The sequence below is a fragment of the Monodon monoceros genome, unplaced genomic scaffold (genome assembly GCF_005190385.1).
Source record: "Monodon monoceros isolate NGI ecotype Baffin Bay Population unplaced genomic scaffold, NGI_Narwhal_1 Super_Scaffold_9, whole genome shotgun sequence".
In the NCBI taxonomy this organism is placed as follows: domain Eukaryota; kingdom Metazoa; phylum Chordata; class Mammalia; order Artiodactyla; family Monodontidae; genus Monodon; species Monodon monoceros.
The window spans coordinates 53,249,323-53,263,804 of NW_021703786.1; the positions used below are offsets into that span (position 1 = coordinate 53,249,323).

Sequence of the window (14,482 nt, forward strand, 5' to 3'; positions counted from 1 at the left end):
GGGGATCCCGCGCCACGGTGAGGACAGGCTGACACCTAGTGGTCGCAAGCTGCAATTGCTCCACGCCACTGGCCTGCGGAGTGAGAGTCACCCCAGCGGCCTGGGCAAATCGGCCGTCTTCCCCGCCCTAGCCTCCAGGGAGCGGGGAGAAGAGAGCTGGGACTGTCTGAGGGAGGACTATGACTGCCGCGCGGCCCCGGGAACCCAAGAGCCGGACGGGAGATGGGTGATGAGTTAGTCGAGTTTCTAGGCACCGACTCGGTGCGGGACGAGGTAGAGGCAGGTAAACGTGTTCGTCTTGGGCTCGAAGAAGCTAGTGATCCAGTGGAACAAGGTCCGGGCGGAGATCACAGTCCGAAGCGGGGCACCGGCTGGTCCCCAGAACCAGGGATTAAGGACGTGGGTTGTGATGGGCCTCGCTTAGTTCTGCCCACAAAGGAGTTGAGGGCGGGCAGAGAGAGTTCTCTCAGTACCCGCCCAGGCAGGGGAGCCGGGACCCCTGGGGAAAGTTGGGCATGCGGGTTAACTAGGCCAAGCGAGCGAAGTGGGACTCCGTCGGCAGTCGGGAGCTGCCAGCGAGGGGTGGCTCGAAGGCGGCGCCCCGAGGACAGCCCATTTTGCCCGAAGTCCGCGGGAGCCTGGAGGCGCCAGGGGGGGGCCCCGGGAAATGGGGCCTGCGCCCTCCGCGCTGCAGAGGCGCCGGAGGGGCGGGGATAGGCGGGCGGGGCGGGACGGGGGCGGGGGCAGAGGCCGGCTGGGAGGGAACTGGAGGAGCGGAGGGGCCTAGAGGTCTTCGCAGAAACCGTGTGTGTGAGGCCGGCGGCCGGCAGGAGAGGCGTCCGGGGTGGACGGGCCCGAGAGGGAGCGCCTTTCCCGAACGGCCAGAGGAGGCCACCTAGAGGGCGGACAGAGGCAGGGAGGGCCAGCATGCCCCCAATGCTCTTCCCCGCCCTGCCGCTGCTCCTGGGCGCCACGCTGACCTTCCGGGCGCTCCGGCACGCGCTCTGTCGCCTGCCTGTGCCTGCGCACGTGCGCGCCGACCCCCTGCGCACCTGGCGCTGGCACAACCTTCTCGTCTCCTTCGCCCATTCCATTGTGTCAGGGATCTGGGCGCTGCTGTGGTGAGTGAAGGACTGGGGGAGTGAAGGTGGCTAGGGGACCCCGCATTACTCTTTCCATCACTCACCGGCGGGCTAAGGCCCAGGCAGTCTCACCCGATTCCCGGTTTAAAATGCTGTCCAATCAGGAGCGGCAGCAGCGCCGGGGGGGGGGGGGGTTCTCACCTGGGAAACAGGAGACACCTGGGTTTCAGCCGAGCCCCTCCTGGCTCCCCCGTCAGCCAATAGCGCCAGCCCAGACCCTCCGGGGACTGGCAAGGGTAATGGCGGTGGGAGTCGTGGGTCCTTGGGGATACTGAGAGCCTGCCTTCTCCCTTCCCTTCCAGTATATGGCAGACCCCTGAGATGCTGGTGGACGTTGAGAGCGCATGGTCGCTTTCTGGCTACCTGCTTGTTTGCTTTTCCGCAGGTAGGTCTTGCCCAGGAAGCATTAAAAAGGGGGGACAGGGATAAGCTTGTTCAGTACCATTTATGACCTCTTTCCCCAACCCTCTGCTAGGGTACTTCATCCACGACACACTGGATATTGTGGTTAGCCAACAGGCACGAGCTTCTTGGGAATACCTCGTCCACCACGTCATGGTGAGAAGCAGGGGATGTGGTATAGGCCTGGTGCTAGCAACCTAGTCTCAGCTGTCTTTCTGAACCTGGGAGGTAAAGACCATCTTTTCTTAACTCCATCCCCACCCTGTGTCCCACATCTCATGCTAGAATGCTGAGGGCTGGCAGTCTCTGGGCCCTTGCTTCACTATTTGAGGCCAGCAATCATGGCCTCACCTTCCTAAGACTGGAAACTCCACCCAGAATCTGTGGGCAGGGATCAAAATTTAATCTTGACTCCACTGTAAACTATATTTCAGAAAGCAAATAAGGGAAGATTTCCTACCCCTCAATCTGGTAGCCTTGTTATTCCCACCAACTTAGAGGAAAGCCTTGACATCTGGGTTCCCTAACCCATTCTCTCCCTTGCCTTGTAGGCTATGGGTGCCTTCTTTTCAGGCATCTTTTGGAGCAGATTTGTTGGTGGGGGCGTCCTAACACTGCTGGTGGAGGTCAGCAACATCTTTCTCACAATACGCATGATGATGAAGATCAATAATGCCCAGGACCTCCTCCTCTATCGAGTCAACAAATACGTCAACTTGTTTATGTACTTTCTTTTCCGCCTGGCCCCTCAGGCGTACCTCACCCATTTCTTCCTGGGTTACGCCGGCCAAAGGAACCTGGGAACCTTTCTGCTGGGCATCCTGCTTATGCTGGACGTCATGATCCTCATCTACTTTTCCCGCCTCCTCCGCTCTGACTTCTGCCCCCAAGATGTCCCCAGCCGGCAACACAAAGACAAGTTCTTGATTGAGTGAAAAACGCAGTTAGCGACTTGTGGCAAGGACAGCAAACACAGCCAAGAACACCCTCACACGGACTGAGAAGAGACTTATTAGCCCCTTGCCTGAGGTGTCCTCTGGGGCCAGCCACTCCACCTTTCAAGCCTGCACCCACTATTGAAAACACTAATGAAAGCACTCTTCTGAAGTCCTTGTCCTTCCTTGGGCAAGGGGTGAGGGAAGCAGACAGACCGGTTGGACATGGTAGATGGGTATGGGGACAAGGTGCTACCGGAAAGCCAGCCAACCCACACTGCCCTGAAATGGATGCTAATGAAAACTCCGGATACTGGTTTCATACAAAGCCTCTTCCAGAGATGAAGGAAGGGGTTCTTGCAAAGCTTCTTGCTTGGTCTCTTACCTCATGATGGAGGCCAAGTTGTAGTTGTCCTAAGATGTGTCTGGGTCACAAATATCTGTTACAGGTATGGTGAGGTGATAGGGCTGAGTGTTCCAACAGGTTAAGTAGACCAAGAGTCTTGCCCAAGCCCTGTTACTTAGGTGTGTATATACCATAGTATGGCCTCCCACCCAGAAATCCACAGAAAGAAAAGAAGCATACATATAGTGAAAACTTTTATATTTAGAATTAGTCAGCTGGACTCAGTTTAGATGATCCCAATCTGAAAAACAAAAGGGAGCTTTGTTACTGGGAGTTGAAATGTGAATATTAAGCGGGAAATGTCAAAGTTAAAAAGCAAACTGAGGGCACATGGTGAGGGGTAGGGCCTATTAAAGACGGGGCGCAGTCAGTTGAAACTAATCACCGAAGTCAAGGTTTGGTAACTAACAGACACATCATTTGCACCCAGGAAGCGGGGGTGTTAAGGAGTTTGTAGCAAAGGAAGCTTACTTTGTTGGCAACATCCAAAGCGTCATAGTCAGGAGCCAGTCGAACATATGCCTTCTTCTCTCCATCAGGCCTAGGGTGGAGAAGGAAGCCTTAGTCCCTACTGCCCTCACTGCCCCCATATGCCCCTCCTTCCTCCCCAGTCTTCTGGTGTATCAGTGGTTCCTTTGTTCATGTCATTCCCCCCCCACAAATAGTGATTTTTCCATCATTTGTGCAGAGGGGGTCAGGGAAGCCACTAAGCCACAAATGAAGCCAATTCCATTTTATGGGAAACACCACAGGCATCCTGACATTAACTGTATCTTACTCTAGGGTCTGCTTCTGTCTAGAGGTAGGGATCAAGAAAATGAGCATCAACCCCTTAAGTCCTAGAGGCAGGACAGCTGATGTTTCCTCAGAAGTCCATACTCCATACAAGGGGCTGCAATTACAGCAGGGGCTGCTCACTGGGAAGTCTACTTCTGATCCCAAAAGCAGCATCAAGGAATTCCATGCCATTCTGGTTTCCTGGCTTCTGACAAGAGGCCCAGAGGCCCCGGGTTCCTCCCCATCCCACAGGACTCCACTCACCTGATCAGGGTGTTGACCTTAGCCACGTCAATGTCATAGAGCTTCTTCACAGCCTGTTTAATCTGGTGCTTGTTGGCCTTGACATCCACAATGAACACCAGTGTGTTGTTGTCTTCTATTTTCTTCATGGCTGACTCGGTGGTGAGGGGGAACTTGATGATGGCATAGTGGTCAAGCCTGGGAGAGGCAAAATGGGGTCAGCTGGCTTGGGCCCAGTACAATAAAGAATGGGCCCTCTTTTCGAGCCCAGGTGCATCAGACAAGGAGGTAGCAATCATTTGTGTCAGACTTTGGTCGCTGAACAGTGTCATCACGTGCACCCTGAAACTTAGGGACCTGGAGCCTCAGCTTGGGGACATCTCAAGGGCTTTCATCCATTAAGTGATTAAACAATCATTTTTGAGTTCCAACTTTACTCATTCTTTTACCTGACCTCAACATTTCTGAAGAGCAAATTTCTAGAAGAAATTTGAGACTTAAGAGGTTAGACAACTTAACCCAAGAGCACAAAGTTAAGACTATGGAATCTAGAAACTCAGGCTAGGGTTCCAAAGAATGTTGGTGCTTCACTATGAGGCTGAATTGACTGTTTTGCCCCCTTTGGTTGCTGAAAACTGGCTTACAAGCCATCAATTCTTGAAAGCAACTTTTTATTTACAGCTCAGGTTAAAGTTACAGTGGCCATCTAACACAGCTTACCCCCTGAAATTTAGAGAAGCAAGGCTCTATTTGCCTGGGTACACCATCCTCTTTTGAAGAGAGATCAGATCTCAATCTCTCATCACACTAAATTCTAGGTCCAAATGGCAGTAAAAAGTCTGTCAAGTCCATTTCTCCGTGGACACAATCCACTCTCCTGCCTTTTTCTTAGGAAGCAGTGGGAGGACCCACTGGTGGTAACCACTACCATGGCTCTCTCTAAACAGTGCTCCCTAAGGTCGGTCATTACCACTAGTGACACTGAAACACTCAAGTACCCTAACCTTTTCCACTCACTCCCCCAACCATTCCTTGAGTGTAAACATTTGGGAAAGTGAATGAAAAGAAGTTGCCATACACTGCTGCAGGTCTTCACTGTCCGATATAGATAAATGAATCTCACCAATCTGGAATCATCCCACATCCTCACCTTCAAGGACTATTCCCCACAGCAAAGATTTAAAAAAAGTGCAACGAGGAGCAACCTAAACCTGGAACCCCCAAACAAAGAACATCGAAGTCCCACTTTATACTCACAAGAAAGTAGACTACATATGAAATGATTAACCTAACAATTCGCTAATCTTGACAGTGGCTCTGGGTTGTTTTAAACAATTCCTGCTAATATGCTAAACACGCCTCCTTTCGTTTTTAAATAGGGCATTATTCTCTTCATACTTCACACTAGGTACCAACGTGGTTTTGAGAAGCCATGCTCTAGGTTTGGTAAATTTCCAAATTACCAATGGAGGATACCCAAACATCTTTTCATGGGTACGGGGCAGTACTGACTTGTTTCTCCTAGGGGCGCTCTTCCGAGGATATTTGGGCTGCCTCCTGAGCCGCAGTGTTTTGGGCCGTCGGAAGGTGGGTGATGTCCGGATCTTCTTTTTTTTGTGGCTGTGTACGCCTTTCAACACTGCTTTCTTGGCCTTCAAAGCCTTTGCTTTGGCTTCGGCTTTGGGAGGGGCAGGAACTGAGAGAAGGAAAGAAGGAAAGAAAAATCCCGAGGGTGCGGGATTCAGAAATCAATCACTTCTGGCCTCAAGACCCATAGTGGGCGCCCCAGGCCACACATGCATCAGTGGTTCCTTTGAAGACATCACAAGTCTCAGGAGTTTAAAATTTTTCCATCATATGCACGTTTCTAGGGGGAACTTGGGATACGATGAGAAAGAAACTAGCAATAACCGAAAGCTTGACACTTGCTAAAAATGTGAACTAGTAGTTTTATGTATACCATCGCCCAGCCACTGGCGGAAAGTATATAGCCCCATTTAACATGGGGATAAAAGACAAGTTGAAGGTACCGATTCCTTACAGGTCTAGAGACATGGAGCTCCCCAGAGCCGACTGTCTGGCTGTCCCCCGCAGGTGGTACCGGCCGGGCTTGCCTCCCCAACACCCTTCACTGAAGCCCAGACCGTGCGGCTGGGCCCACGCGCTCCTCAGCGTTGCCAAAACTCGAGGAGCTGTCCCACAGCACACACCGCAAGGCCTGGCCCGGCCACCATCCTCCCAGTCCATTCACTCTGCGGGGACCCCAGGCCAGCCAGCTGTGTATCCCCAGCCCCAGCACACACCTTCCTTCTTCGCTTTCGGCGCCATCTTCGTGAAAAGGGTTTTCGAGACTTGTTCCCACGGGCTTATAGAGTCAAGTCTCACAGAAGACTCGCGATACTTTTTAGTTAAAGCTGATTGGATACTCTGCAGCGCGACGCCCGCCGGGAATGGTAGTTAGATTTTATTTCCTCGCGAGAGGGATTAAACTAGCACCACCCCTCCGTTTGTTAGACCCTAAAGCTTCATGGGGGTTGTAGTGTTTTGGAGACGCGTGTTTATTTTATGTGGCGGGTGGATGGTGTAGCCTGCGGCTGCACGGGACTGAGCGCTTCACAGCTTGAGCAACTTTAGGGAGGAGGATTACAGGATTGCAGTTACACTGCAAACCTGAATTAATATACTGTAGTTAGGTTGACTCAGGTAGAGTGAAGCAAAATTCTAGAACGTTAGAGCAGAATTTGCCCAGTCCAACTCCCTCAGACATCTGTGGAAATTGAGGTCGAGAGAGGGGACACTGCTTATTTATCACACGGTGATTAGGTGGCGGAAAAAGTCGAGTCAGGCGGAGGGGAAGAGCAAAGTGTCAGAAGAGGTAGGAGGTGGCCACATTGCCCCTATGACAGATTTCATGCGTCTTCCCGATAACACTCTTGAAGAGACTCTACCAATTATTCCAAATACCCAGAGATCAGATTTCTCCAGGATACGCTCGTTCTTCTAGGGAATAATTTCATTCACAGTCCCCTCCCTTTAAGCAGTCTTCTCTTCCTTGATCCAGTCATCTTTGCGTCCCCAAATTCAGTTCCTGACACAGAGCAAGGTTTAGTAAACGCTCGGGTTTTCTTCTTTGAACGACTGTGCTTATCCCATATCACATCGCCTTTCTGTCCTCCCCCTCCTCTCTTGGAATCACCTTTGAAGGTGAGATTTGTTGTGTGCTATCCCCTCTTCTAGCCTGCAGACTGCAAAAAGGAAAAGTCCTGGGGGAGTGGAGGTAGATTTCAATGGGGTCAGAGCGAAGAACGCCCATACCAAAGGAGAGTCCCCATGTCCCAGAGCGGTGACTTCTCCAAAGGGAGGAATTCTGGGTCCCCTAGCCCTCCTTTATCCTCCATCAAGGGAGGCAGCTTGGTCTTCGGCGCCCCAGGCCCCTAATCTAACACGGCAGCCTTGGAGGAAAACGCACCAGATTTCGGACCTCTCTCTCCTTGGTGGCACCTCGTTCCGACCCTGGCACCCCCTCTACGCTCCCCACCACCACCTCCCAGGGCAGAAGGGCGAGTGGGGGCAGACCCTATGAGTCACGTCCTGGGCCTGGAGTTAAGGAGGGAAGCGCCGCCTCTCCTAGGGCCCCTTCTCTCCCCCTTTCCCCTCCCGCTGGTTCCTGGCGCAGCCAGATGCTGCGCAGCGATCACCGATTCCCCATCACCAATTCGACTGGGTAAGGGTCCCCATGGAGGCTCCGCCCGGCACAGGAGGTGCAGGGGAGAGAGACCTGGGGGATCCCGATCTGGGCAGGTTCCAACCAGGGTGAGGGCGGGCCCGCAGCCGGGTGAGGCGTCTGCAGGGGGAACTTGACCTGGGGCAGCGCTGGCGGGAGGAGGGGAGGGGGAGGCTGGGGCGGACTGCGAGGCCTGGAGCTGCCGGGAGAGGGGCGGGGGGCGGCCCTTTTCCAGGAATTTCCGGGGATCAAGTTACAGCGCTTGCGAAGGGAGAGCCGAGTGGGACGCGAGGCCCTGCAGCGCACTGGGCCCCTCGCCCCCTCCTCCAGCAGTCCACCGGCCGTGCTGTGCCGTCCCTGCCCACACTGACCCCGTGTGGCGGGGCCGCTCCGCGCCCCCGGGCTTCTCTGTTATGGTAGGGTCGCCTCAACCCCGAGTTGTCGTCGGGTCTTCACGGCCTCGAGTTATTGTAGGAACTATCCGGCCCCGGGTTATTGTAGGGTCAGCGCGGGCTCGGGTCCCCCCAGACGGGACTCCACGCCCCAACTTGGCGGCCGAGGGGTCTCCTCGCCCCCGAGTCGTCCTGGGGACGCCCCGGGCCCGGGTGATTGTGGGTTCGCCCCGGCCCCGGGTGATTGTCTCATCCCCGTGGCCCGCGGTGGTTGTAGCGTCCCCGAGGCCACGGGCTCCCGTAGGCTCCCCGTGGCCCCGAGTTATAGTCGGGACCCCTCGGTCGCGGGTGATTGTCGGGTCTCCACGGGCCCGGGTCGCTGGGGCGGATCAGGCCTCCGCGCCTTCTCAGGGCGCCCCGCAAGGCCGCAGGCAAGATGAACATTCTGGCGCCGGTGCGGAGGGACCGCGTCCTGACGGAGCTGCCCCAGGTAGGCGCCAGGGCCACGTCGGGCTTCTGGCTGCGGTGGGTGTGGGCGGGGAGTAGGCGGCACCAGACCAGTTACAGGCCTGCCGCCCAGCTAGGCCTGCTGCTTCTGGGTGGTCTCCTCCCCATCCCCCGCCGCGGGCTGCTTGGTTGCGGGAAGAGGGCCAGGAATGGGTGAGTCTCCTTCTCTTCCCTCCCTCTCAGTACCTGAGGAAGGAGGCCGCTTTGCACGTGCACAAAGACTTCCACCCCCGCGTCACCTGCGCCTGCCAGGAGCACCGGACAGGCACCGTGGGGTGAGTTAGAGACACCCGGAACGAAGTCCCAGGAAACCTGTAGTCAAAGCAAGGGTACAGAGCCAACATCTGGAGGCTCCGTTTCAGCTTTTACCAGCTATATGGTTATTCCCGCTTTTCATGCCCCTGTGTGCTCCTGTTTCTTCCAGCTAGGTTGAGGCGAGTCCTAAGAGATGGGGTGGGGTAGGAAGGTGGCAGTTTAATTCCTGACAGAGAGAAGGTGTCCAACATGAGGGCGTGGTCGCCAGCTCAGCTTCCCTCTTCCCACACACCATCTATTTGAGCTCCAGGGCAGGGAGCAGTCCTAGAGGGATGAGTCCCATTGTGGGTAAAAAAAGGTAACACTGTTAACAGTTGCCACCAGTAATTGAGCATTTACTGTGTGCCCAAGCAGTGTGTTGTATACTATTATTGTCTATTATTAAATGGAAAACACCACCACTTTTAAGATGTATCCTGATTTCAGAGATGTTAGAATGTATGTTTGTGTGTGTGTGTATGTCTCAGAATATAGGACATTTATCTCATCTTAACCTTCACAACAACCCAGTAAAATATATGTTAAATCCCCACTTAACAAAGGTTGAAACTGAGGCTCAGAGAAGCTGAGAAACTTGTCCTAAGTCATACAGCTAGTAAGGGAGAGCTGGAATTCAAAATCATGTCTCTCTGTTACTAAAACAAAAACACTCCTCCCCAGCATATCTGTCCAGGCCTGGTGTCTATGGTAACCTCAGCCTGGGTGCAGCTACCTTTGTGGACCTACTAGGGAGCATTGGGACTCCTCTGAGTGAAAGAGCTAGCGCTCACTTTTCCTGCCCACTCTTGTGTCCAGCAGATTTAAGATCTCCAAGGTCATTGTGGTGGGGGACCTGTCAGTGGGGAAGACTTGTCTCATTAATAGGTAAGAGGGTGCTGCAGCTGAGCTGGTCTGGGCTGGGCAGAGTGGGCCCAGGTCTAGCCAGGTGGGCTGGGCTCAGGACCAGAGCATCCGGTGCCCCCTCAGGTTCTGCAAAGACACCTTTGATAAGAACTACAAGGCCACCATCGGAGTGGACTTTGAGATGGAAAGATTTGAGGTGTTGGGCGTCCCCTTCAGTCTGCAGCTGTGAGTTCTTCCTCTACTCCTTCCCGCCGTTCCTTCTCCCAGCACCTATCTCCCACCGCAGCCACCAGCACCACCCTGCCCCACACATACCTGTGTTCCCCCCTCCTTCCTCCCAGCTGGGACACCGCTGGACAGGAGAGGTTCAAATGCATTGCATCGACCTACTACCGAGGAGCTCAAGGTAAGGGCCACGGTTAAGTGAGGTAGGTGGGAGCACCTGGCCTCTAGTCTAGGGCTGGAGGGATTGTGGAAATGAACCAGTAGTGTCTTCCCCAACAATCTGCATGTTTTCTTCCACTCTTCCAGCCATCATCATCGTTTTCAACCTGAATGATGTGACCTCCCTGGAACATACCAAGTACGTGCGCATGCTGAACTATAATGGGGGCTCTGGGAAGAGAAGGTTCAGAAAAGAGAGGGGTCAGGAGCATGGAAGGGAACGAGAAGAATGTATCCAGGACCAGAGAGAGGGTCCCTGGGCATATAAGTGTCAGTGGGGGGAGCCTGTCTAGCTCCCTCATCCCTTGCTGTCCACTGTCTATGGCAGGCAGTGGCTAGCTGATGCACTCAAGGAGAATGACCCTTCCAGTGTGCTTCTCTTCCTCGTGGGTTCCAAGAAGGACCTGAGTGTGAGTGTGCCAGTGGGGGGAGTTCCCACCTTGACAAGGGAAACCCCACCCCCAGCATCTGACTCTGGCTTTCCCGCAGACTCCTGCTCAGTATATGCTAATGGAGAAAGATGCACTCAAGGTGGCCCAAGAGATGAAGGCCGAGTACTGGGCAGTCTCATCTCTCACTGGTGAGTCAGAGGCGTCTCGCCTTCTGCTGTGGCATTCCTGCCTACCTTGCCTCTCACTCCTACACTCCAGCTGTGCTCATTGACCCCAGGCCTGAAACTGCTCCCTGTGTCAGGTGAAAATGTCCGGGAATTCTTCTTTCGTGTGACGGCACTGACCTTTGAGGCCAACGTGCTGGCTGAGCTGGAGAAATCGGGGTCCCGGCGTATTGGGGATGTTATCCGTGAGTGCCCGCCTGGATGAGGGTGGCAGAGGGCACAGGGACCCTCCAATCCCTGCTTCACATGTTTCTCACCCTTCTTCAGGCATCAACAGTGATGACAGCAACCTCTACCTAACTGCCAGCAAGAAGAAGCCCATGTGTTGCCCGTGACGGGTGAGGGTACTGTCCAGAGACTGCCCAGCCCTGAGGCAGTGTGCCACCTTTACTCCCCCAGAGCTCAACCCCTGGACATTTGCACTGACTGTTTTTCCAGACCAAAGAGCTGCCCCTTGGTGGCAGTATCCCCAGAGGTGTAGCTGGGACCATGATAGTCACTTCCTGCTCCCAGGCACCGTGCCAAAAACTGGATGCCCCTCTCCTCCAGGGTCCTCCAGGTTGCCCAGTGGTAGGGAGGTGGGTGGGCCCTGCTGCTCTTACTCAGCCTGCTGGGCCCTCTGGGTTTGAGGATGCTTAATGGTCCCAGCCTCACACTATGCCTTATGCATTAAAATATCTGTTATTAGCAGGTTAGGTGCTGGAGTCCTTTGTGGGGGATCAGGGATGTGGAATGGGCAGGGCTGTATGGTGATCTTGGGACTGGAGCCTTCTGGGATTCTGGCCATTCCTGGCCTCTGGGCAGGCCTCGGGCAGGCTAGGAGCTCAGGGACCACGTTTGGGGGATGCACCGAACCCTTACTGGATGACATCTGAATAATTTTTGAGATCTTTGAGAGCTCTTTTCCTTTGGTTCCTTCCCCCCAAAAGTCTCCTGCTACTTCGTGCTTATACCCAAGTCTACCATTGGATAATATTTTCATTTTTTTTCACCTTCCTCCTGCCTGTCCTTTAAAAAATACTTCTCTGAGGGGAACACAGTGAGAAATGAATGAGTTTTGGGTGCTTTTTGGGTTGACCAGAAGGCCCAGGAAGGTAAAGGCAGGGCTCTTACTCAGAAGATGTGCTATCTGATAACATCTAACTATATTAGTTAACAAAATTATCAGTAGCGTATTCTTATATTTTAAAACAATTAAAAAACTAAATTGGATAAAAAATAAGACAGACGGGGACTTCCCTGGTGGTCCAGTGGTAAAGAATCCACCTTACAATGCAGGGGACGTGTGTTTGATCCCTGGTCAGGGAACTAAGATCCCACATGTTGTGGGGCAACTAAGCCCGCGCGCCACAACTACTGGGCTCACGCGACTCAACTAGAGCCCGCGTGCCACAAACTACCGAGCCCACAGGCCCTGGAGCCTGAGAGCCACAACTAGAGAAAAACCCACACACCACAACCAGAGAGAAGCCCGCGTGCCAGAACTAAAGATCCCGCATGCCTCAACGAAGATCCCGCGTGCTGCAACTAAGACCCAATGCAGCCAAAAAAAAAAAAAAAAGACATACATTTTTCCCTCTTCAAAAAAAACACGTGCTCCAAGTCAGGAGGATCTGCATTTGAATCCTTGCTGTCCATCCTGGGACACTCAGACAAATCACTTATCCTCTGTGACTTAGTTTCCTCATCTCTATTATTATTTTCAGGGGGGCATGCCATGCAGCTTATGGGATTTCAGTTCCCTGACCAGGGATTGAACCTGAGTGATGGCAGTGAAAGCCCAGAATCCTAACCACCAGGCCACCAGGGAACTCCCAGTTGCCTCATCTGTAAAATGAGGTTTTATGGATGAAATAAGATAAATCACTAACATACACAGGAAGAGCTCAAAAACCTTAACTATTATAACAGTTTGGATGAAGAGTGACCAAGAACCTGGCTCACTGTTGACATCCAGAAGGCCAGAGATTGGCTAGAAGTGTCTCAGATATCTGGGCCAACAATGGAGGGACACATGTGGCCTGGTGTCATCCTGGGAGGTCATGGAGGGTCAAGATTAGAACACAGATCCTCGTTCCCAGTCAGCAGATATTCTTCCTTTGCTTCCATTCTTTTTTTGTTTTTAATTTAAATTGGAGTATAGTTGCTTTACACTGCTGTGTCAGTTTCTGCTATACAGCAAAGTGAATCAGCCATACGTATACATATATCCCCTCTGTTTTGGATTTCCTTCCCATTTAGGTCACCACAGAGCACTTGAGTAGAGTTCTCTGTGCTGTAGTTATATTCTGTATAACTATAGTTATATTCTATAGTTCTATGTGCTATAGTTATATTCTATATAACTATAGTTATATAGTTATATTCTATAGTTCTCTGTGCTATATTAGTTATCTGTTTTGTACATAGTAGTGTATATATGTCAATCCCGATCTTCTGCTTCCATTCTTACCCACTACTCTATTCTGGAAGAGTTGGCTTTTCTGCACTCTCCCCCTTCTCCTGGCTTCCCCTCCCCTGCTGTTCTTATTTATTTTTTTTAAACTATTTTATTTATTTTTATTTTTGGCTGTGTGTGTCTTTGTTGCCGCACACGGGCTTTCTCCAGTTGCGGTGAGTGGGGGCTTCTCTTGTTGTGGAGCATGGGCTCTAGGCACGTGCGCTTCAGTAGTTGTGGCACATGGGCTCAGTAGTTATGGCTCACGGGCTCTAGAGCGCAGGCTCAGTAGTTGTGGCACACGGGCTTAGTTGCTCTGCGGCATGTGGGATCTTCCCAGACCAGGGCTCGAACCTGTGTCCCCTGCATTAGCAGGCGGATTCTGCTGGGAGTCCTCCCTGCTGTTCTTAGAGTTCTCTAAAGCTACAGTGGGTGAGAGGGTCTGGGTGGTGATCCTGCACTCCAGCTGCTGGGTCTTGAGGAAGGTGGAGGTTGAGATCATGCAGAGCAGCAACAGGAGAGGCCCTTGATGGCTCTGGAGAAAACAAAGTTTAAGCAACATCCTTTTCCCTTCTCTCCATCCTTTGAGGCATATCCTGGCTTTGGAGCCTGGTACCAAGAGAAATTGAGAGGTGTGATGTGTGGAAAGTTAGTGATGTGGCTGTAACACTTTTTTCACACTCCTGGAATTGTTTTTCCATCTCTGTTCCCTTACAGGACTGTGATCCCCAACTCTTGCCTTACACAGAGTGTATATGTGTGTGTGTGTGTGTGTCCTGCACCATAGTACTGTGGAGTGTTTGTGTTGTGTGGAGTGTGGGCAGCAGGAGTATGGGTCTGTGTTCTGGGTGGTGTATGTGAGGGGCGTGTGCATGTGTGCGTGTTGCATTGGTCCGTGTGTGGTGAGTAGATTTTTTTACCTGCGCTATGAGTGTGATACATCCATGTGCAGTGTGTATACTATACTTAAGGGTGAGAGGGCTGTGCGCTGTGAGGGGCGTGTTTAGTAGGTGACTATGCGTGCAGCTTGCCCTGCTCCCCGCATGGGGCAATCCTATGGAGATACGACATGAGGTTGCAAGAGTGAAATAAAGCACTAACACACAGGAAGAGCTCAAAAACCTTAACTATTATACTAAATATTTGGGGGAGGAGTGACCACGATTCTTTGGCTCTATGTTGATGTCTATATTGGGTAGTATTGTCTCAATACAGGGTGCCCCATGGGGGCTAGGAGGGGGCGCTGTGGGTGGGCGCCGCACGGGGGGCTGCGAGCCGACATCACGTCTTCATTAGCTG

At 52.7% G+C, this 14,482-nt stretch overlaps 3 protein-coding genes and 4 non-coding genes across 9 annotated transcripts; 2 read left to right on the top strand and 5 right to left on the bottom strand.

The window, feature by feature from the left end:
* Window positions 1-453: 453 nt before the first annotated feature.
* On the top strand, window positions 454-2,922 carry TLCD1 (TLC domain containing 1). The gene is made up of 4 exons (XM_029213401.1): window positions 454-1,121; window positions 1,445-1,527; window positions 1,618-1,700; window positions 2,096-2,922. The coding sequence occupies exons 1-4, from the start codon at window positions 928-930 to the stop codon at window positions 2,477-2,479; spliced, it is 744 nt and encodes a 247-aa protein (XP_029069234.1). The 5' UTR covers window positions 454-927; the 3' UTR covers window positions 2,480-2,922.
* A 140-nt stretch (window positions 2,923-3,062) lies between these two features.
* On the bottom strand, window positions 3,063-6,271 carry RPL23A (ribosomal protein L23a). The gene is made up of 5 exons (XM_029213402.1): window positions 6,209-6,271; window positions 5,418-5,601; window positions 3,927-4,103; window positions 3,357-3,426; window positions 3,063-3,126 (listed from the first exon to the last, which is right to left on the bottom strand). The coding sequence occupies exons 1-5, from the start codon at window positions 6,231-6,233 to the stop codon at window positions 3,112-3,114; spliced, it is 471 nt and encodes a 156-aa protein (XP_029069235.1). The 5' UTR covers window positions 6,234-6,271; the 3' UTR covers window positions 3,063-3,111.
* LOC114889890 lies at window positions 3,246-3,312 on the bottom strand. Its single transcript, XR_003792181.1, has one exon. It is a non-coding gene; the product is annotated as a small nucleolar RNA Z17 (small nucleolar RNA).
* Window positions 3,504-3,571, bottom strand: LOC114889884. Its single transcript, XR_003792176.1, has one exon. It is a non-coding gene; the product is annotated as a small nucleolar RNA SNORD42 (small nucleolar RNA).
* LOC114889888 lies at window positions 4,176-4,247 on the bottom strand. Its single transcript, XR_003792180.1, has one exon. It is a non-coding gene; the product is annotated as a small nucleolar RNA Z17 (small nucleolar RNA).
* Window positions 5,702-5,768, bottom strand: LOC114889883. Its single transcript, XR_003792175.1, has one exon. It is a non-coding gene; the product is annotated as a small nucleolar RNA SNORD42 (small nucleolar RNA).
* Window positions 6,272-7,483: 1,212 nt separating the features above from the next.
* RAB34 (RAB34, member RAS oncogene family) lies at window positions 7,484-11,436 on the top strand. 3 transcript variants are annotated; one of them, XM_029213331.1, is made up of 11 exons: window positions 7,484-7,629; window positions 8,299-8,511; window positions 8,712-8,803; window positions 9,642-9,707; window positions 9,810-9,911; window positions 10,028-10,092; window positions 10,218-10,269; window positions 10,459-10,540; window positions 10,620-10,710; window positions 10,824-10,931; window positions 11,014-11,436. In XM_029213331.1, exons 2-11 carry the CDS (start codon window positions 8,458-8,460, stop codon window positions 11,079-11,081), a joined length of 780 nt encoding a protein of 259 aa, XP_029069164.1. In that variant the 5' UTR covers window positions 7,484-7,629; window positions 8,299-8,457; the 3' UTR covers window positions 11,082-11,436. The 3 variants fall into 3 exon arrangements, with proteins under 3 accessions (XP_029069164.1, XP_029069162.1, XP_029069163.1); XM_029213329.1 differs by having other exon boundaries at window positions 7,563-7,629; window positions 9,639-9,707; window positions 10,800-10,931; window positions 11,014-11,430; XM_029213330.1 differs by lacking the exon at window positions 7,484-7,629 and having other exon boundaries at window positions 9,639-9,707.
* The last annotated feature ends 3,046 nt before the right edge of the window (window positions 11,437-14,482 follow it).

Coding starts and splice junctions, on each gene's coding strand:
- TLCD1 (XM_029213401.1), top strand. CDS start 928: ATGCCCCCAATGCTCTTCCCCGCCCTGCCGCTGCTCCTGGGCGCCACG. Junction 1,528..1,617: donor GCTTGTTTGCTTTTCCGCAG/GTAGGTCTTGCC, acceptor ACCCTCTGCTAG/GGTACTTCATCCACGACACA. Junction 1,701..2,095: donor ACCTCGTCCACCACGTCATG/GTGAGAAGCAGG, acceptor CTTGCCTTGTAG/GCTATGGGTGCCTTCTTTTC.
- RAB34 (XM_029213329.1), top strand. CDS start 8,458: ATGAACATTCTGGCGCCGGTGCGGAGGGACCGCGTCCTGACGGAGCTG. Junction 8,804..9,638: donor CACCGGACAGGCACCGTGGG/GTGAGTTAGAGA, acceptor TCTTGTGTCCAG/CAGATTTAAGATCTCCAAGG. Junction 10,711..10,799: donor GGCAGTCTCATCTCTCACTG/GTGAGTCAGAGG, acceptor CATTGACCCCAG/GCCTGAAACTGCTCCCTGTG.
- RPL23A (XM_029213402.1), bottom strand. CDS start 6,233: ATGGCGCCGAAAGCGAAGAAGGAAG. Junction 5,602..6,208: donor GCCGAAAGCGAAGAAGGAAG/GTGTGTGCTGGG, acceptor TCCTTCTCTCAG/TTCCTGCCCCTCCCAAAGCC. Junction 3,427..3,926: donor AAGGTCAACACCCTGATCAG/GTGAGTGGAGTC, acceptor TCTCCACCCTAG/GCCTGATGGAGAGAAGAAGG.